Source organism: Myotis davidii, unplaced genomic scaffold (assembly GCF_000327345.1).
Source record: "Myotis davidii unplaced genomic scaffold, ASM32734v1 scaffold17, whole genome shotgun sequence".
In the NCBI taxonomy this organism is placed as follows: Eukaryota; Metazoa; Chordata; class Mammalia; order Chiroptera; family Vespertilionidae; genus Myotis; species Myotis davidii.
The window spans coordinates 1-15,968 of NW_006288624.1; the positions used below are offsets into that span (position 1 = coordinate 1).

Below are 15,968 nucleotides of genomic sequence, written 5' to 3' on the forward strand. Positions count from 1 at the left end.
GCTTCACACACAGCTGCTGTACCTCAGACAGAGACTCAAAGTGATTTCTTTGTCAATGGGAGGTTGGCCTGCTATTACATCTGCAGTGTCTTCTAACACTGATGATTCCCTGGTCTTCTATATCTACCCTACCTAGTAAATACCATCTTATATAATGAAAGAGAAACATGTAAATTGACTGTCCCTCCGCTACGCACACCAATCAGGAGTGAGTGTGCAAATTAACCCAACAAATTTGGTGGGTTGATTTGCATACATAGGCACTGTGCGGAGAGCAGAGCAGGAGAGCCGGCAGGTTGGGGGGACGTGGCTCCCTCAGTTGCTCCCCCAAGCCACCGGGTGGAGAGCAGAGCGGGAGAGCCGGAGGCTTGTGGGGGGAACATAGCAGGAGAGCCAGCAGAGAGTGGAGCGGCTTGTGGAACTTGGCTCCCCAAGCTGCCAGACAGAGCAGAGAGGGAGAGCTGGCTGCTTGGAGGACTTGGCAGAGTAGGAGGCCATGGGACAGAGACAGAGCAGGAAGGAAAAACCAAGAGCGCGGGGAGCACCAGGAATGCTGAGAATCGTAATTCTGGTGGCAGACGGATCTCTTAGACCCATGGTCGGCAAACTGAAACTCACGAGCCAAATGTGGCTCGTTGGCCCCTTGAGTGTGGTTCTTCCTAAGCCTTAGGAGGACCCTAATTAAGTTAATAACAATATACCTACCTATATAGCTTAAGTTTAAAAAATTTGGCTCTCAAAAGAAATTTCAATCGTTGTACTACATGGGGAGCACCAGGAATGCTGGGAATCGTAGTTCTGGTGGCAGCACTAGAGCAAAGTGAGGCTTGAGCACGTTACTGTTGTGGTGGGGGGTAGAGGGAAAGTGAAGGTGAGAGACATAAGTAAAATCAAAGTGTCTAGGAAAAATTAAAGGGAAGATATCCTAAAACTTTCAGGAAATCTCCACCAATGAAGCAAAGAAAAAAAAAGCCTCTATTATTCTGTGAGCAACAAACCAAATTTGGTTGGGGTCTCAGACAATTCGCTCATATGATTGCAAAGACAGAAACTCCCAGATTGGAGAGGGCTCCCTTGAGGGCTCCCAGATTGGAGAGGATGCAGGTTGGGCTGAGGGACTCACGCCCAGTGCACGAATCTTTGTGTACCGGGCCCCTAGTCTAATATGATGGGGGTCTATTTTATCTTTTAGTTTCTTCAAATTGATAGTACAGAATGAGTGATCTACATAAAGGCAGAGGATTGAACTACTTTTTGTCATATATATGACAGGCACTGTGTTAGGATGTAGGGGTACTATTTAAACAAAATATAGTCTACTATTAAGGAAATAGAAAGTTGCTAAAAGTTTTGATGAGTACAATAATAGAAGTAAGCTGTAGGTGTTAACGGGAGTCATATGAAATGGAAGGACCTAACCCAGGCCAGGTAAGGGCTTGTTAGAAAAAAATGCTAGCTTCCTTGAAGACTCCTGAACTGACTTATTAAAAGATGAGGAATAGACTTTAACCAGAGGCAAACAGGAGAAGGTCTTTCTAGGCATGGGGAGGAACATATACAGACGGTCTGAAAGAGGGCCTGTCTTGTTTGGAGAATTGTAGTTTAGTATGGCTGGAGCTTAGCATGTGAATGGGGACTGGTGAAAAGATTGGTGAGTGAAACCAAATGAAAAGGACTGTGTTTGCCCTGCTTAGGAATTTGGGCTTGAAAGTGAAGTGAAGCAATTGAAATTTTAATCAGTGTAATTGCGTGGTCAGATTTGTGTTTTAGAAAGCACTCTGGCAGTAGTCAGGAGAACAGAGTGGAATGGACTTCTCTTGGAAGCAACAAGACCATTAAGTGAAAGGCTTTTGAAATAATTTAAGCAAAAATATCTAAGGCTAGTAGAACTCGTGGTGGTGATTGGGGAATGAATTAAAGATATACTAAGGAGGCAAAATCAGTGGAGTCACTGGTCAGAGAAAGGGTAATTGTAGTGATGACTCTTAGGTGTCTGGCCTGACTAACTCGGTAGGAGGGTACTCTATTTGTTAAGAGAAAAAAAAATTAAGTAGAAAAGATGCACTTGGTCAAAAGATTCTTAGAGTGCCAATTTGAGTAAGGGGTATAGGTGTTTTTCATTTTCTGGTATTTGTGTATATTTTTAAAATGTGATATGAAAGAGTATAACAGTATGTATAATCAAGGAAGCTTATGTAATTCTTTTTGTAAGGCTGTTAGATTAAGGTGCACTCTAATTTAGCTTAGTTTAGGAAGGAGTGATCTACTTCAAGGCAGAGTATTAGACTACCTTTTGTCCAGCCCTTTGATTATTTAACATCTACCTCCTATGCTCTGTAAATCAGTTTTGAATTGAGAAATAATAAGTTTATTTTTAGAAAATCCAGAGATTTTTTACATTGCCATTTGTCTGTCAAACTTTTTATCTTTTGAGAAGATATGTGGTAAGATTGACTTGTCTGTGTAAAGTAGCTAATTTGATAATAGTTCTGCTGTGTCATTATGCATTTTAAAATACAAAATGACTTTCCTCAGAATGCAAACTTTGATTTTCAAGTCTTTCAATGGTGTCACGTGGCAATCAATGTTTAATCTCTTGCTGTTTAACACTCCTGACAAAGAGGATGTTTCCTTTATGTAGCTTTGTCACTCATTTTCTCAAGTCTAGATTTCTTTTAGGCTGTGAGGTACCTAAAACAATGAGCACTGCAACTTAACAAAAAATTGGAGGTATTTATTTTATTTTATTTATTTAATTAAAAAATATTTTTATTGATTTCAGAGAGGAAAGGAGAGGGAGAGAGAGATAGAAACATCAGTGATGAGAGAGAATCATTGGTTGGCTGTCTCCTGCATGCCCCACACTGGGGATCGAGGCTGCAACCCAGGCACATGCCCTTGACTGAAATCGAACCCAAGATCCTTCAGTCCGCAGGCTGACACTCTATCCATTGAGCCAAACCAGCTAGGACTAGAGGTATTGATTTTAGATTTTGAGATTTGCTCTTTAAAGAGACACTTATTCATTATGTTTATTCATTGGTTCTTGAATGTTGTTATTTCTTATCAGTTAGGTCTTTCTTCTCTATAGTTTTGTGATTTCTGCTGCACCTTTGAAAGCAGTAGAGAAGTGCCTCTTTCAATAACAAAACAAAAAACTGACTATAGTTTAATACTTTTTAATTTACAGAGTTAATGATGAGACTTGGGCTACTTCATTAACTCGTGCTCAATCCCCAGTAGGGTGTGTGAGGAGGCAGCTGATGAGTGATTCTCTTGGACTTCTTTCATATCTGTAATGACTATAGATATGAAAGTACATTCTAATGTCATATTGCTTGTAAGAAATTTCTCGTTAGAATAATTTTATCCTAGTAGAACTTTTCCTTTAAACATGTTTAAAAGAAACTTTATTTTATTCCTTTTTGTAAAACACCCTTTTACAAAATGGTGACTGTAGTCCCTGCTTTGCTTACTGTCTTCAATAATAAGCCAAAAAGGTCCCCAGATTTCAATGTTTCAGACTGAATTTTTTTCCTAAGAAGTATGAAAGTTTTCAGAAATTTTTAACAGTGTATAGTTTGGCCTACATGTACAAATTTTCATTTTTAGGCGTGAGAATGGATTTGAGAGGTAGATCAATAGGGATATACTCATTGAATTATTATAATTAAAGTCTCAGAATAACATCTGTGCAAACCCTAAAAGGTTATTGTTTTACGAGACTAGTATTCTAATTGTCTTCAAAATGTGAAATGATTTGTTTGAGCTTAGTATTAGAGGAAGTATACTAATTGCTCATTTCCCCCCAAACCAAAATCTTTACTTTGATACATTAGTTTTTTCATTAATATTGTAAACCAAAATTTAAATATGCGAGAAGGTAATAATTACTTTTTCATATTTCTTTAACTCTGTCTGCAGGTTGTAAAAATTAAAATGAACAAACTACGGCAAAGTTTTAGGAGAAAGAAAGATGTTTATATTCCAGAGGCCAGTCGTCCACATCAGTGGCAAACAGATGAAGAAGGGGTTCGTACCGGAAAATGTAGCTTCCCAGTTAAGGTAAAAGATCACGTTTCTATAAATGTATGTGTAAAAAAGAATGGGCAGTTTATTATATGTGAAGTCCCATTAATTAGGAAAGTTAAAAGAAAAGCCTCATAAAACTAATCCTATTAGTAAAAGCCTGTGTGGTCATGTCGCCCTCACACTGTAATGAGCGATCACCAGGAGGCTGCGGTTGTGCACAGGTGGGCAGGGGCTTGATGCTGCATGCACAGCGTGGAGGTAGGTCCTACAGTTTCGTGTGGCGAGGCCGGGGGTCCCGTGGCAAGGCCGGGGTCCTGTGACTCAGGCAATCCATCAAGGCCTACTTCTTTGGGGCGATAGATTGCGGGGCTCCTGCACTGTGAGAGGGCACAGGCCAGGCTGGGGGAACACCCCCACCCCCCCACCCCAGTGCACGAATTTCATGCACGGGGCTTCTAGTATCTTCATATTCTGCTTCAGTGATAGATTTAATAAAAGAGGTTAAAATTAGTGATTTTTCTATTTATATTTAAACTAGAGGCCCAGTGCATGGATTCGTGCACTGGTGGGGTCCCTCAGCCTGGTCTGCGGGGATCAGGCTGAAACCAGCTCTCCAGTGTCCCCCGAGGGGTCCCAGATTGCAAGAGGGCAGTTCTCAGGTGAGGCACCCAGGGATCGGACTCTCTCCTCTCTGGTTCTGGGTGTGTCACCTGAGAATCACAGCTGCCAAGTCACCACAGCTTGGCAGCTCCTGCATTCCCCTTGGTGGTCGATGTGCTTCATAGGTACTGGTCAGTAGGCTTTTATATATACAGACTAGAGGCCCAGCACACAAAAGCTGTGCATGGGGGGTGTCCCTCAGCCCAGCCTGTGCCCTCTCGCAATTTGGGACCCCTTGGGTAGGGTCCTAGGCTTGGCTGGCGATCAGGGCCTATTGGGGCTTTCCTTCCCCCAGCAGCTGTCCCCACCCCCACCGCTGCCACTGCTTGCCATCTGTGCGGCACTGTCCCCTGCCACTGGTCACCTCCCTCTGTGGGTGACAGGAGTGGGGTGCAATCACTTGGCTGGCCTGGGCCTCCCTCTGTGGGGTGATTGATTGTGGGGCCCCCAGATAGATCACCCAGCAGAGGGAGACTCCCTTCCCCATTGATTGCCCCGCCGGCCAGTGGCCTGGGCCTCCCTCTTTGGGGCAGTCGATTGCAGAGCCCCCCCCCATCAATCGCACTGCAGAGGGTGGCCTGGGCCTCCTTCAGCGGGGTGATCGTGAGGCAATGGCGGGGCCTACCGACCAATCTCATTGCACCTGCCTTGGCTGGCCTGGCTCCAGTGTGTGTCATAGTTAGGTCGTCCACACAGTCATTCTGCTGTTCGGTCCTTCAGTCAATTTGCATATTATGCTTTTATTATTTAGGACTAATGGCTCAGTGCACAAAATTTGTGGAAGGGGGATGTCCCTCAGCCCAGCCTATACTCTCTCCAATCTGGGACCCCTTGGGTGATGTCCAACTGCCTGTTTAGGCCTGATCCTTGCCCCCAAATGGCCCCCTGCTGGCCTGATTGCCTCTAACCGCATCTGCCTTGGCCCTACCACTTCACAACACGAATCCAGGTGATTTTGAAAGTACATTTATTAAAGCTGAGAACAGTGAAACAAGGAAGGGCTTAGGATAGAAGACTAGGCGGGGCTGCTTTGGCTCTCTAGAAACGTAATGGGAAAGAAGTTAGCCCAGGTGGGGCTGCTGTCAGCTCATGGAGAGTCAGCAAAAAGGGCCCTTGGAAACAGGTTCAGAGGGTTAGCCCGAGACAGCTCCAGGAGATGCATGCCTATGGGGGAAGAAGAGGAGAAAGGGAAAGGGAAAGGCGTGGTCTAAGGAGAGTGTGCTGGGGCCTTTGTCTTGAGGGTTTTAAAGGCTGGGAGTTTAGGGGTGGTCTTAGGGGAGATCTCAATAGAATATTCATCACTTTCCAGGTGTGCCCTTTTAGGGTTGTGGTCTCCACTGATTGGTCAATGCCAGGGAAGGGAGTCATTACTGGTCCTGGTTTTGCTGCTTTTCTTGACCTGGAGCTAAAATACAACTGAGGCCTAGATGTTATCTCTAGGGAGGGAAGGTCAGGAGGGTTTGAACAGAATGACCAGCTATGGAAGAAAAGGCCACCCTGGGGGAAAGATCCAGCACCAGTTTTGCCTGTGGCTGGGCACCTGGGGCTTTCCACCCTGGTGACCTTCTGTATCTGCTGTAAATTGCTCAGCCAGTTTGTTCAGTCATCAGGTGCTTTCTCTATTCCACCTGCCAAGAAATTGTCCTAACTTTTTACTATCCTGGCTCACAAACACCTGACATTTTTAACAGCCTATAATATTAAATTAATTTTTTTCCAATTTAATAGTAAAAAAGAGATAAGCAAAGATGACTAAATGTGGAACCTGTCTTAAAACTCATGCTATCTCTTATTGAGCCAAAATGGCTGAAGCTAGCACTACTTAAATACCATCTTCAGCTGAAGACAAATGAAAATGTTGCAGGTGGGTGTGTCAGTTAAGGGAGGAAAAAACCCCCACTATAAATGGGTAAGGTTGTTAGATTTAAATTTTTATCTTCAGAATTAATAAGAATTTCTAGAGATAAGTTTATTCTTCTCTTCCTGGGATAGCAGGGAGAGACACCCTTCGAAATGGAGAGTTCCCTTACAAAGGTAAATGTGTCCTACAAAGGAGAGCTTCTACTTGGATTTCAGTGCTTCTCCATTGTATGATGTTTCTTAAAATTGCCAGCCTAAAATAATCCTTATGCTAGAGAGATATTCTGGGGTGACAAAAATGTGTTCCCTTACAGCTGCTAGGCTCCAAACCCATACAGTCTATTCCTGCCCTGAATACTGTAGGCAATTATAACACAGTGGTATTTGTGTAATGTGTTGCATTAGGATGTTAAGACAGCTAGATGTCACTTGGCAATAGGAATTCTTCAGTTCCATTTTAATCGTATTGGAGCACTGTTGTATATGTGGTTTGTCTTTGACTGAAAGGTCGCTATGCAGGACATGATTGTATATCTTCTTGGATTTTGTATGATTCATATTTGCCCTAAAGAGAGTATACTCTTTCATCTTAGAACTATATATAATGCATATTTACCATGTAAATGTAGAGAATATCCTAGCATGTAGAGAATTTTTATACGTTTATTTGAGGCAAACTCTCTGCATGCCAGAAGTAAGATCGCAAATGCTGCAGAGAAAAATGCTTCCCAGAATGACAGTTTCCAGTTTCTTTTGATACATTTGGAATTGAGGGGATGGGGAGCTACTCAATAAACATAGCAAAAGCCCTAACTTTTTTCTTTTTACAGTACCTTGGCCATGTAGAAGTTGATGAATCAAGAGGAATGCACATCTGTGAAGAGGCTGTAAAAAGATTGAAAGCTGTATGTATTTGATGGTTACCAGTATTGGTCTATATGCTATAAATATTTTCTTGAAAAATTTTGCTCATAAATTTTAGTGACCCACAATCCAGTTCTTACTCTTAAAGCAAAAGATGTGAATTCACTGATAAAGAGTATTTCATGTCCATCCAAAAGTGTAAATTATAAAGATCAACTTCTTCAATTTAGGCCAGACAGTATTCAAAAGGTTCTTCTGGTTCAGAACCATATTAAACAAGTAGTATGAAATCTTCCAGGTAAATAATATTCTAAAGTTAGGATAAAATTGTTACAATTAGTGTCTTAACTAACTGAGATAACTGGGTTATAAATTATTGATTTTAAATTCACTATAAGAAACGGCTTTTTAGGAAAAAAGAGAAGATGGGGATATCTGTGTTGGGAGGACTTATTAATTTGACTGCTACTCCCAATTTCCTTCTGTACACCCCTCAGACATAAACAATATGTCGCCCTGCCTCTTGCACAAACTTCAGCATATTTGATAAATAATGTTTCCTTTCCTGTTATGCCATAGAACACATCCTAGGCACATGCCTGTGTATTTAATAAAAGGAGAGAATGGATTTAGAGTTCATAAAGGTTCAGATTAAAGTGTTTATTTCATATTTTGGATAGATTTGAAGAATGTTTCATAAACTCTGACAGCCCTCTTCACAACCTCCTTCTCTCCAGTGTTTGGCCTTCTCCACCCCCACCCCTTGCTCTGAAAGCTTTAAGCATTACTTCTGCATGCCTTTGCCCCATATAGCATTAAATACTTGTTGCTTTGGATTTGCTGGTATGGTGGGCTGTCTTGAGTTTGGCTACTAATGAGTGCTTTTTCTCAGTTTACTTAATAATCAAAACTTTTCTGCTTCTTGATACATTCTGTAGGACCTCTTTTCTATAATTCCTCAATATAAAAGATATAAAAATCAAGGAAGCAGCCACTCAGAGAAATGAATTATATCTTGGAAGAAAAGCCTAAATCTGTTGTAGAAGGGAAAGGAAGAGAAAAATAACTGACTATACTATGCAAAGAACTAAAAAAAAAAAAATCAATGTAGATACAATATATACTATACACATACCTTTACCTTAGATTACCACAGGATGCGTGCAGGAAGCAAAGGGTATGTTTACATACCCTTAGACTCAGATTTTGGTCATTTAAATTCTTAAATGATTGAAGCCCTTCCTAGTCTTTCTGTGCTCTCCAGTTATCATAATATTAAAGAGACTTATATCCATGTGTTATGGTACATGAAACTATAATTTATAGACTTGCTATGTCCACCTGAATATATATTTCCCAGTTAAATACAGCTTCAGAAAATGTAATTTTTCAAGAAATTTAAATTCATTCTCTTTAACAAAATAATTTTAAGTTCACTGGAAAAATAAGATAAGTTTAGCTAAGAACAGTTTAACAGTTTAATGTAATGAGTTGTCTTACAGTCATTTAAGGAATTATTTTTAAATTTTTTTTTTAATCCTCACCCGAGGTTATTTTGCCATTGATTTTAGAGAGAATGGAAGAGAGAGGGAAAGACAGAAATATCATTGTGAAAGAAACACATCGATTGGTTGCCTCCTGCACTGCCCTGAGCAGGGCCCAGACAAGGGAGGAGCCTGCAACCCAGGTACGTGCCCTTGATCAGAATTGAACCCGGGGCCCTTCAGTCCAAAGGCCAATGCTCTATCCACTGAGCCAAACCAGCTATGGCTAAAAATCATTTAAAATGTCATAAACTACTGACTGAAAGCAATAGACAAATCAGTGAATATACTAGATGGACCTGAAACAAGCTATAAGTAGTTATTAAAGTCTTATAACTTTGTTTTTTAAATAATTCTTTATTGTTGAAAGTATTACATATGTGTCGTCCCCCTCCCCGCCCCCCCATTGGCTCCCTCCAACATCCTCTGTCTTATAACTTCTGTAGCTTACGGTTAGAAGGTCACTGTGGAATGAACCTTTAGAAAGTCTTTTAACTCAGAGTATAGCTTCAGGTTCACTCTCTAAATGAGGAAAATCTAAGGATGATTTAAATTTGACCAGAAGTTTTAAGAAATGGTATTTAGTTGTTTAATGAGTAGTTACCTCTAATAACTGTCTAGGTTTTTTTAAAAGCCAGTCAGAGAAAGACAAGTACCATATGATTTCACTCATAAGTGGAATTTAAGGAGCAAAACTGAACTAACAAGCAAAATAGAGGCAGATTCACAAATGAAGAGCAGGCTGTCTGGGGGGTGGAGGTGGGCTGGGAGGGTGGAGGGGTTGAGTAAAAATGGAAAAAAAAAGAACTCGATGCAGACAACAGGTGGTGATTGCAGGGGATGGGGGGAATGAGTTGAGTGGGCATGGAGGAGGATATGGAGGGATAGATGGTGATGGAAAAAAAGAGAAAAAAAACCCTACTTTTAAATAGAAATATCTATTTATTATATAGGTAGTAAATTTCATTGTATAAAATACAAATGAACAAAAACAGTACATAAAATCTCTTGCAATCCCAGAGATAGCCACTATTTACCATCGAGTTTTAGAACTAATTTTTTAGTTGAGTGAATGTTTTTGTTTTATTTTACCTTTTTATTTCTTTTAACCAAGAAGATGAAAAACTATAAGCATGATTATTTGAGTGCAGGACCTTTTAGATTATAAAATTTAGTGAGTTTTTATTTTCACCAGAAATAGGAACCAAATTTGTCACTTAAAAAATTATACCTATGCTTAAAACAGTGTCTGGCACATAGTAGCCACTCAAAAAATATTTCGGGAATGAATATACAGAAAACAATTCAGTCCTCAATATGTGGTCAAATTGAATCTCATAATAATCACCATAACCATAATTGCATGTCATGTTTTTAAATCCTTTTGCATAACTTTAAAAGATCCTTATTTCCCTGTAGTATTTTAAGATTTTTTTAATTGGTTTTTAGAGAGAGGAAGGGAGAGGGGGAGAGAGAAACATCAGTGATAAGAGAGAATCATTGATTGGCTGCCTCCTGCATGCCCCCTACTGGGGATCAAGCCTACAACCCAGCCATGCGCCCTAACCTGGAATCGAACCATGACCTCCTGGTTCAAAGGTCAATGCTCAACCACTGAGCCACACCAGGTGGGCCATTTCTGAACTTTTCATTCAAGAAAGCCTGCGAAAATTTTCAGACCAATCCTATCCAGGAGACTTGTAGCAAATGTTGTTATAATTTTACATAGGGAAACATGTACTTTTAAAAAATAAGCTTAAAGTTTTAGGTAACTGATGTCAATTTCCTATTTATTGTACTCAGACGCCCCCCTTGTATAAATACTCTTTCTAACACTGTACTGAGAAGGTTGCAGCAAGTGAAAGTCTTCAGTTTGTTGTTCTTCTTAGATCATATTAATCACAAAAATTCATGACTTTGTCTTTTCATATTTTTGCTATGCAGGTATTCTAGTTGCCTCTCTCCCTAACATTGATCCTAACAAACATCTGTAATCAAATATACCAGATGCTTATATTATGCCAAAAGCTATGTCTCTTTAGGTGTTTCTGTTTACTTTTATAGATCATAAAGCTCCCTCTTAGAATTTCAAATAAATGCAAGCAAATATAAAAGTGTACAACCTAAAGATTAAAGAAAAATAGCATATCCATGGAAGTAGTTTGAATGTCAGTACTTTAAAATTTGAAGAATTATATAGCTCAGATGTACCAGTTAAATAGCAAAACAGTCATCTTAAACTTAACTACCTAAGTGACCTTTAAACTAAAAATCTAACATTCCAGTGCTTTTTAAATTTATGGGGAATTGAGGAAGCAGGATAATTTGCAAGTATAGTTTTCTTTTTCCTCGAAGTAGCTCTTTAACATTTAGGATTATTTTAACTTCAATTAGAAGTTATCTGCAAACTTAACATTCTCAAATCAAGAGATACTAAAATAAAATAGTACTTTAAACATATGCTTCTTAGAGCCTACATATGTTTTGTTTTTTTGCTTTGTGTACATAGAGTTAGTTTATAGCTATTTTTAACTCATTTACTTTGTGACATAATTTCACAAATTAACCACTTAGGGACTTAGATTGTATGGGATTTGTCTATGGATAATCTGTTGTTCATTTTCAGTGTCTTTATGTCATAGTGCTAGATGAGGAGTAATGTAATTTATCCATCTATTCTGTATAAAATTTATCAGGCCTTTGATTATCTTGCTTGACACTGATCCAGAGTGCCCTTCCTTTTAAAAGGTCTTTTCTCCCCATTGTCTCTGTAAATGTGTCTCCCTCTGTCTTGGTTTAGACTAGTTTCATTGTACTATCAGTTTCTAATATGTTGATTTTTTTATTCACTATTTGATATATTTTTTCCTAATATATTTTTTTGTTTTAGCAGGTAAAAGAATCATAACTTAATTGTTTAAAAATACATATTCTCTAATAACTACCTTTTTATGCATTTTGCACGTCAACTTTTTTCATTAACATCCGAGATCTTTTATAAAAAGAAGTCAAACTCCATATTTAACAAGTGCTTTTCTGGAAACTAAATTAAATATTAATGGATCTCTTTCACTATCCTTAAGAATGGTGAATCTGTTAACTTTGGCTGCATCCTTAAAAGTTGATGGTTGCTCACAGTCTAACAAAACTAGGATCATCAAACTTGGCAGCAGAGATAAAATGTCTGTCTTATTGTGATAACTACCCCAATTACTTTATTATTTTTCCAGCTTAAGTTCAAAACATTTTATAGAAATATTTGATACTGCTTATCATTTTCAAAACTTAGGGAGCAAGCAAACTATTCAGTGTTTGAATAACTTTATAAATTGTCTGAGAGCCAAATTTTAGAACAGTTGTCTTTTTCTAGATATTTGCCCATCATTAAAAACTGATTATAAAAAGTAAAGGCTTAAAGTATAATTCAACAGTCTAGAAAATGTAAAGAAACTTAAGCTAGCTTGGGTAAATTCGAATCCATCTTCTTTGCATAAATTCAGATTTCAAATGGTGGTCAGTTTTAAAGTTTGTATATACTTAAAAATTGGTGCTGAGACTATAAATAGCTATGTCTGTCTCAGGTACATAATTTCAGGATTGTATACTTGTAACTGTCCATGCAAGTTCTTTTTCTAAAATAGTAACATTTAAAAAGAAAACAAACCCTAATCCTTAAATGTCAGTTGTGGTCCACAGATGTGGTTTTGTTCTCATATGTTTGTTTTCTCTGCGCCAGTGAAATCATTAGCCTATGTTCTTTATAGAAGATTTATTCTATTTGCAATAGAACATATTTATTATTTCCCCATGATTGCCGTGGAATTGATCAGCACACATACAGATTAATCCTATTGCATAAGTAAGGATTCTCTGACATCTTGAACTCAGTAAGAAAAAGTCTGACAATGACCCTTGCTGCACATTCATAATTGAATTTTATGTGTTGCTATGTGATTTTGTGATCATTTGAATGTGAACTGGTTTTATAATTGATGACTTCCACTTTTCAATTGAAAAATGTGTATGGGACTAATCTATTTACTATTCACTATTATGAAATTTAAAATGCAAATCTCATGAAACCAATATGTCCTAATATTTTTCTCTGCTACCAAATTTGGATAATCTCTGTTCTAAAAGTAGAGGCTATAAACTAATTAATTGCTCTGCATGGATACAGGTTTGATTTCTTCTCATTCTTTCCATGGATTCTTAGGCCATGTAGTTTGTTTCCCTGCATTTTCATGTCACTTCTGGTATGGATAACTCTTTAAAACTCACTCCCTCCCCTTCTCCTACTTTGCCCTTTACCCAACTTCCATATGTGCTTATTGGTGTGAAACCCTGGGACATTAAGCCCATACAATAATAGCGCTCGACTTGTCCCCCTGTTCCTCCAGGAAAGGAAGTTCTTCAAAGGCTTCTTTGGAAAAGTAAGTTTGATGCCACATTTGTGCTTGCTTTATAAGGAGTTACACCCCCAGTATAGCACTGACATATATTTTTTAAAGGAAATACAGCTTTGGTGTCTTTATAATACAGCAATTGAATTGATTATATATGGAAATTAATGAATTGGAAAGTTGCTATCTATGATATTACCTTGTCTGTTGTTACTAAATCTGATGATTCCTAGGGAAGTCCAATAACAAAGTAGGTTAAAAAAGGATTGTCTCTTTATTAAGACTAGGTGTTAAATTTAATTTGAGATTGCAAAACTGTTCATATTAGTTGAATTTTTTAGAAGTGGGTTTTACTTAGTGTTCTATATTGACAGAGAGAAGTGGGAAGAAATATTAAATTCAAGTGAAAATTAAATGTATTGCAAATTTTGCACTCAATGCTATTTTTTTCAATCTAAGTTAAATTTCAGGTGAAGTTCTACAAAGCCTAAATAATCCACCTAAATTCACAGATGTAATAAGTGGTAAAAACTAAGATTTGAACCCAGATAATCTGACTCTGGAGCCCACACTCTTAATCACTATGCTATATAGTCACTCTGTTTTCCTATTATTTTACAAGTGAACTTTAAAAGATTTAGCCTTTAAAGATGCTAATAAATAAAGAACTTCTGGGAAAATTACATTTATTCTCTTTCTCCTTCAAAAGTAATAAGTAATTAACTTTGGCTTTATCTCTAGTTAATCTACTTTTTTATTAGTTAAAGCATTAAAGAGTCTTTTTTTAGTGGTTCAAACTAACATTTTATTTATTTGGAGATATTTAAATTATACTAGTGAGTTTGACTCCCATAGGATTTCCTTAAAAGATGCTAAGTAATCCTATAATGGCACCCATGAATAAATGTGACTATCAGAATTTTTCTTATGTTATTGCAGGGAGGATTATTTTTATGACAGGCTGATTTTATTCTAATACACAATTTTTAAAATTACAAAGTCATTCAAAGAGTTTGGAAAACAGAGGCAGGAGGAAGCATCACTTATAATCTTACCAGAAGTGTACTTTTAAATGCAAAACTATTTTGGAGCCTTTTAAATCTTTCAGGTTGCCATCATTCAACTCACTTTCACACTGTTTTACAAGAAATAGGCTGGTGAAAGAGACTTGTTTTATTGAGTTCAATTGTGGTTTGATAAAAGCTGAAAATGAAGAATTCATAGGACGTATAGCAGGGAGTTTTTATCCAGTACAGTTTCTCATGAATTTTGATTCTTTCTTAGCCTTTACATCATATGTGATTTAATGATCTCAGGATAACAAGAACAACAGTTATCAAGAAATGTTTCCATCAAACATTTGCATAACAGTAGGTAGATGTAAGAATTATCAGCCCTGATTCTGAATTTTTAAGTCATGGCCAGGAGAACTGCTTCCTCTTTTCACCAAGTTGCTACCTGGACCTGACTACCCAGGCACTTCCCTGTGCCTGCTGATGGGTGAAGTGCCTCCAGAAACTTTAGTCATAGGGAACAGATACACCTGGGCCTATTACCGGGCTCTATTATTAACCATTGTAAAAGGGAAGGGGGGAAAAACTGAGAACCTGAAATCACTTTTTCCAAAGTAGCTACATTAAATTGCTCATTGTTTTAGGGAAGTCAGGAATATACTCAACTTTTTAGGAAGTATTACAGGCAGCTTCATTCGTGTATTTGACCATACGAGGCCAGTACTCTATTACCAAGTAATTATTGGGCACTTAACATTTGAAAAGGATTTCATAATTTTAGTATATTTAAGGAGCCCCATGAGCTAAGTAATCTATATTCCTATTTTTATGAGGAATTGACTGAACATGGTGATATAAAATGCTTAGACCGCCCATCTATGTCTCTTTTTAAAACCAATGTATTAGAAAAACTTAGTGCAATCTGCCTCCTTGAGTTTTTCTCCTGTGTCCTGCTTACTATTCACACAAAACACTTCAATTCTGGTCATCTAATATGTGTAAATTTTTCCCACACTAAGCAATTCTCTGCAACACCAGCTGGGTGTCCTACAATTTAACTCAATTCTGACACTGCCTAGAGATAATGTCAGATCACACATGTTAAGGGCTTAGTCCCACAACGGTGCTCCCACACTATTTCAGATGCCAATTGTAAGTAGTCGGTCCCCAGATTAGTCCCAACTTCTGTCCAGTTTGGCTACAAATTGGATGTTACCATGATCTCTCCCTCAGGTTTAATTAATTTGCCAGAGCAGCTCACAGAACTCAGGAAAACACATTTACCAGTTTATCGAAGAATTTGAAAAAGGATAAACAGCCAGATGAAGAGACACATAGGGTGAGGTCTGGGAGGGTCCCAAGCTCAAGAGCTTCTGTCCCTGTGAAGTTGGGGTGTGTCACCCTCCTAGTGTGTATGTGTTTGCCAACCTGGAAGTTCTCTGAACCTCGTAATGTTGGGATTTATGGAAACTTTCTCACGTAGGCATGATCAGTTATTCCTTTTTCAGCTCCTCTTCTCTTTCTGAAGGATAGGGAGTGGGGCTGAAAATTCCAAGCTTCTAATCACGGCTTGTTCTTACTAGTGACCAACC

The 15,968-nt window shown here is 38.3% G+C and overlaps 1 protein-coding gene across 4 annotated transcripts in view; it reads left to right on the forward strand.

The window, feature by feature from the left end:
* Nucleotides 1-3,918: 3,918 nt before the first annotated feature.
* The window catches only part of NUMB (numb homolog (Drosophila)), a 41,932-nt gene continuing 29,882 nt past the window's right edge, over nt 3,919-15,968 (forward strand). For 2 of the 4 annotated variants that reach the window (XM_006760707.2, XM_006760709.2), the window contains exons 1-3: nt 3,919-4,065; nt 7,383-7,457; nt 13,361-13,393. In XM_006760707.2, the coding sequence (XP_006760770.1) occupies nt 3,940-4,065; nt 7,383-7,457; nt 13,361-13,393 (234 nt within the window). In that variant the 5' untranslated portion in view covers nt 3,919-3,939. The remainder of the gene's footprint in view (nt 4,066-7,382; nt 7,458-13,360; nt 13,394-15,968) is intronic. The other 2 variants (XM_006760708.2, XM_006760710.2) reach the window with 1 other exon arrangement.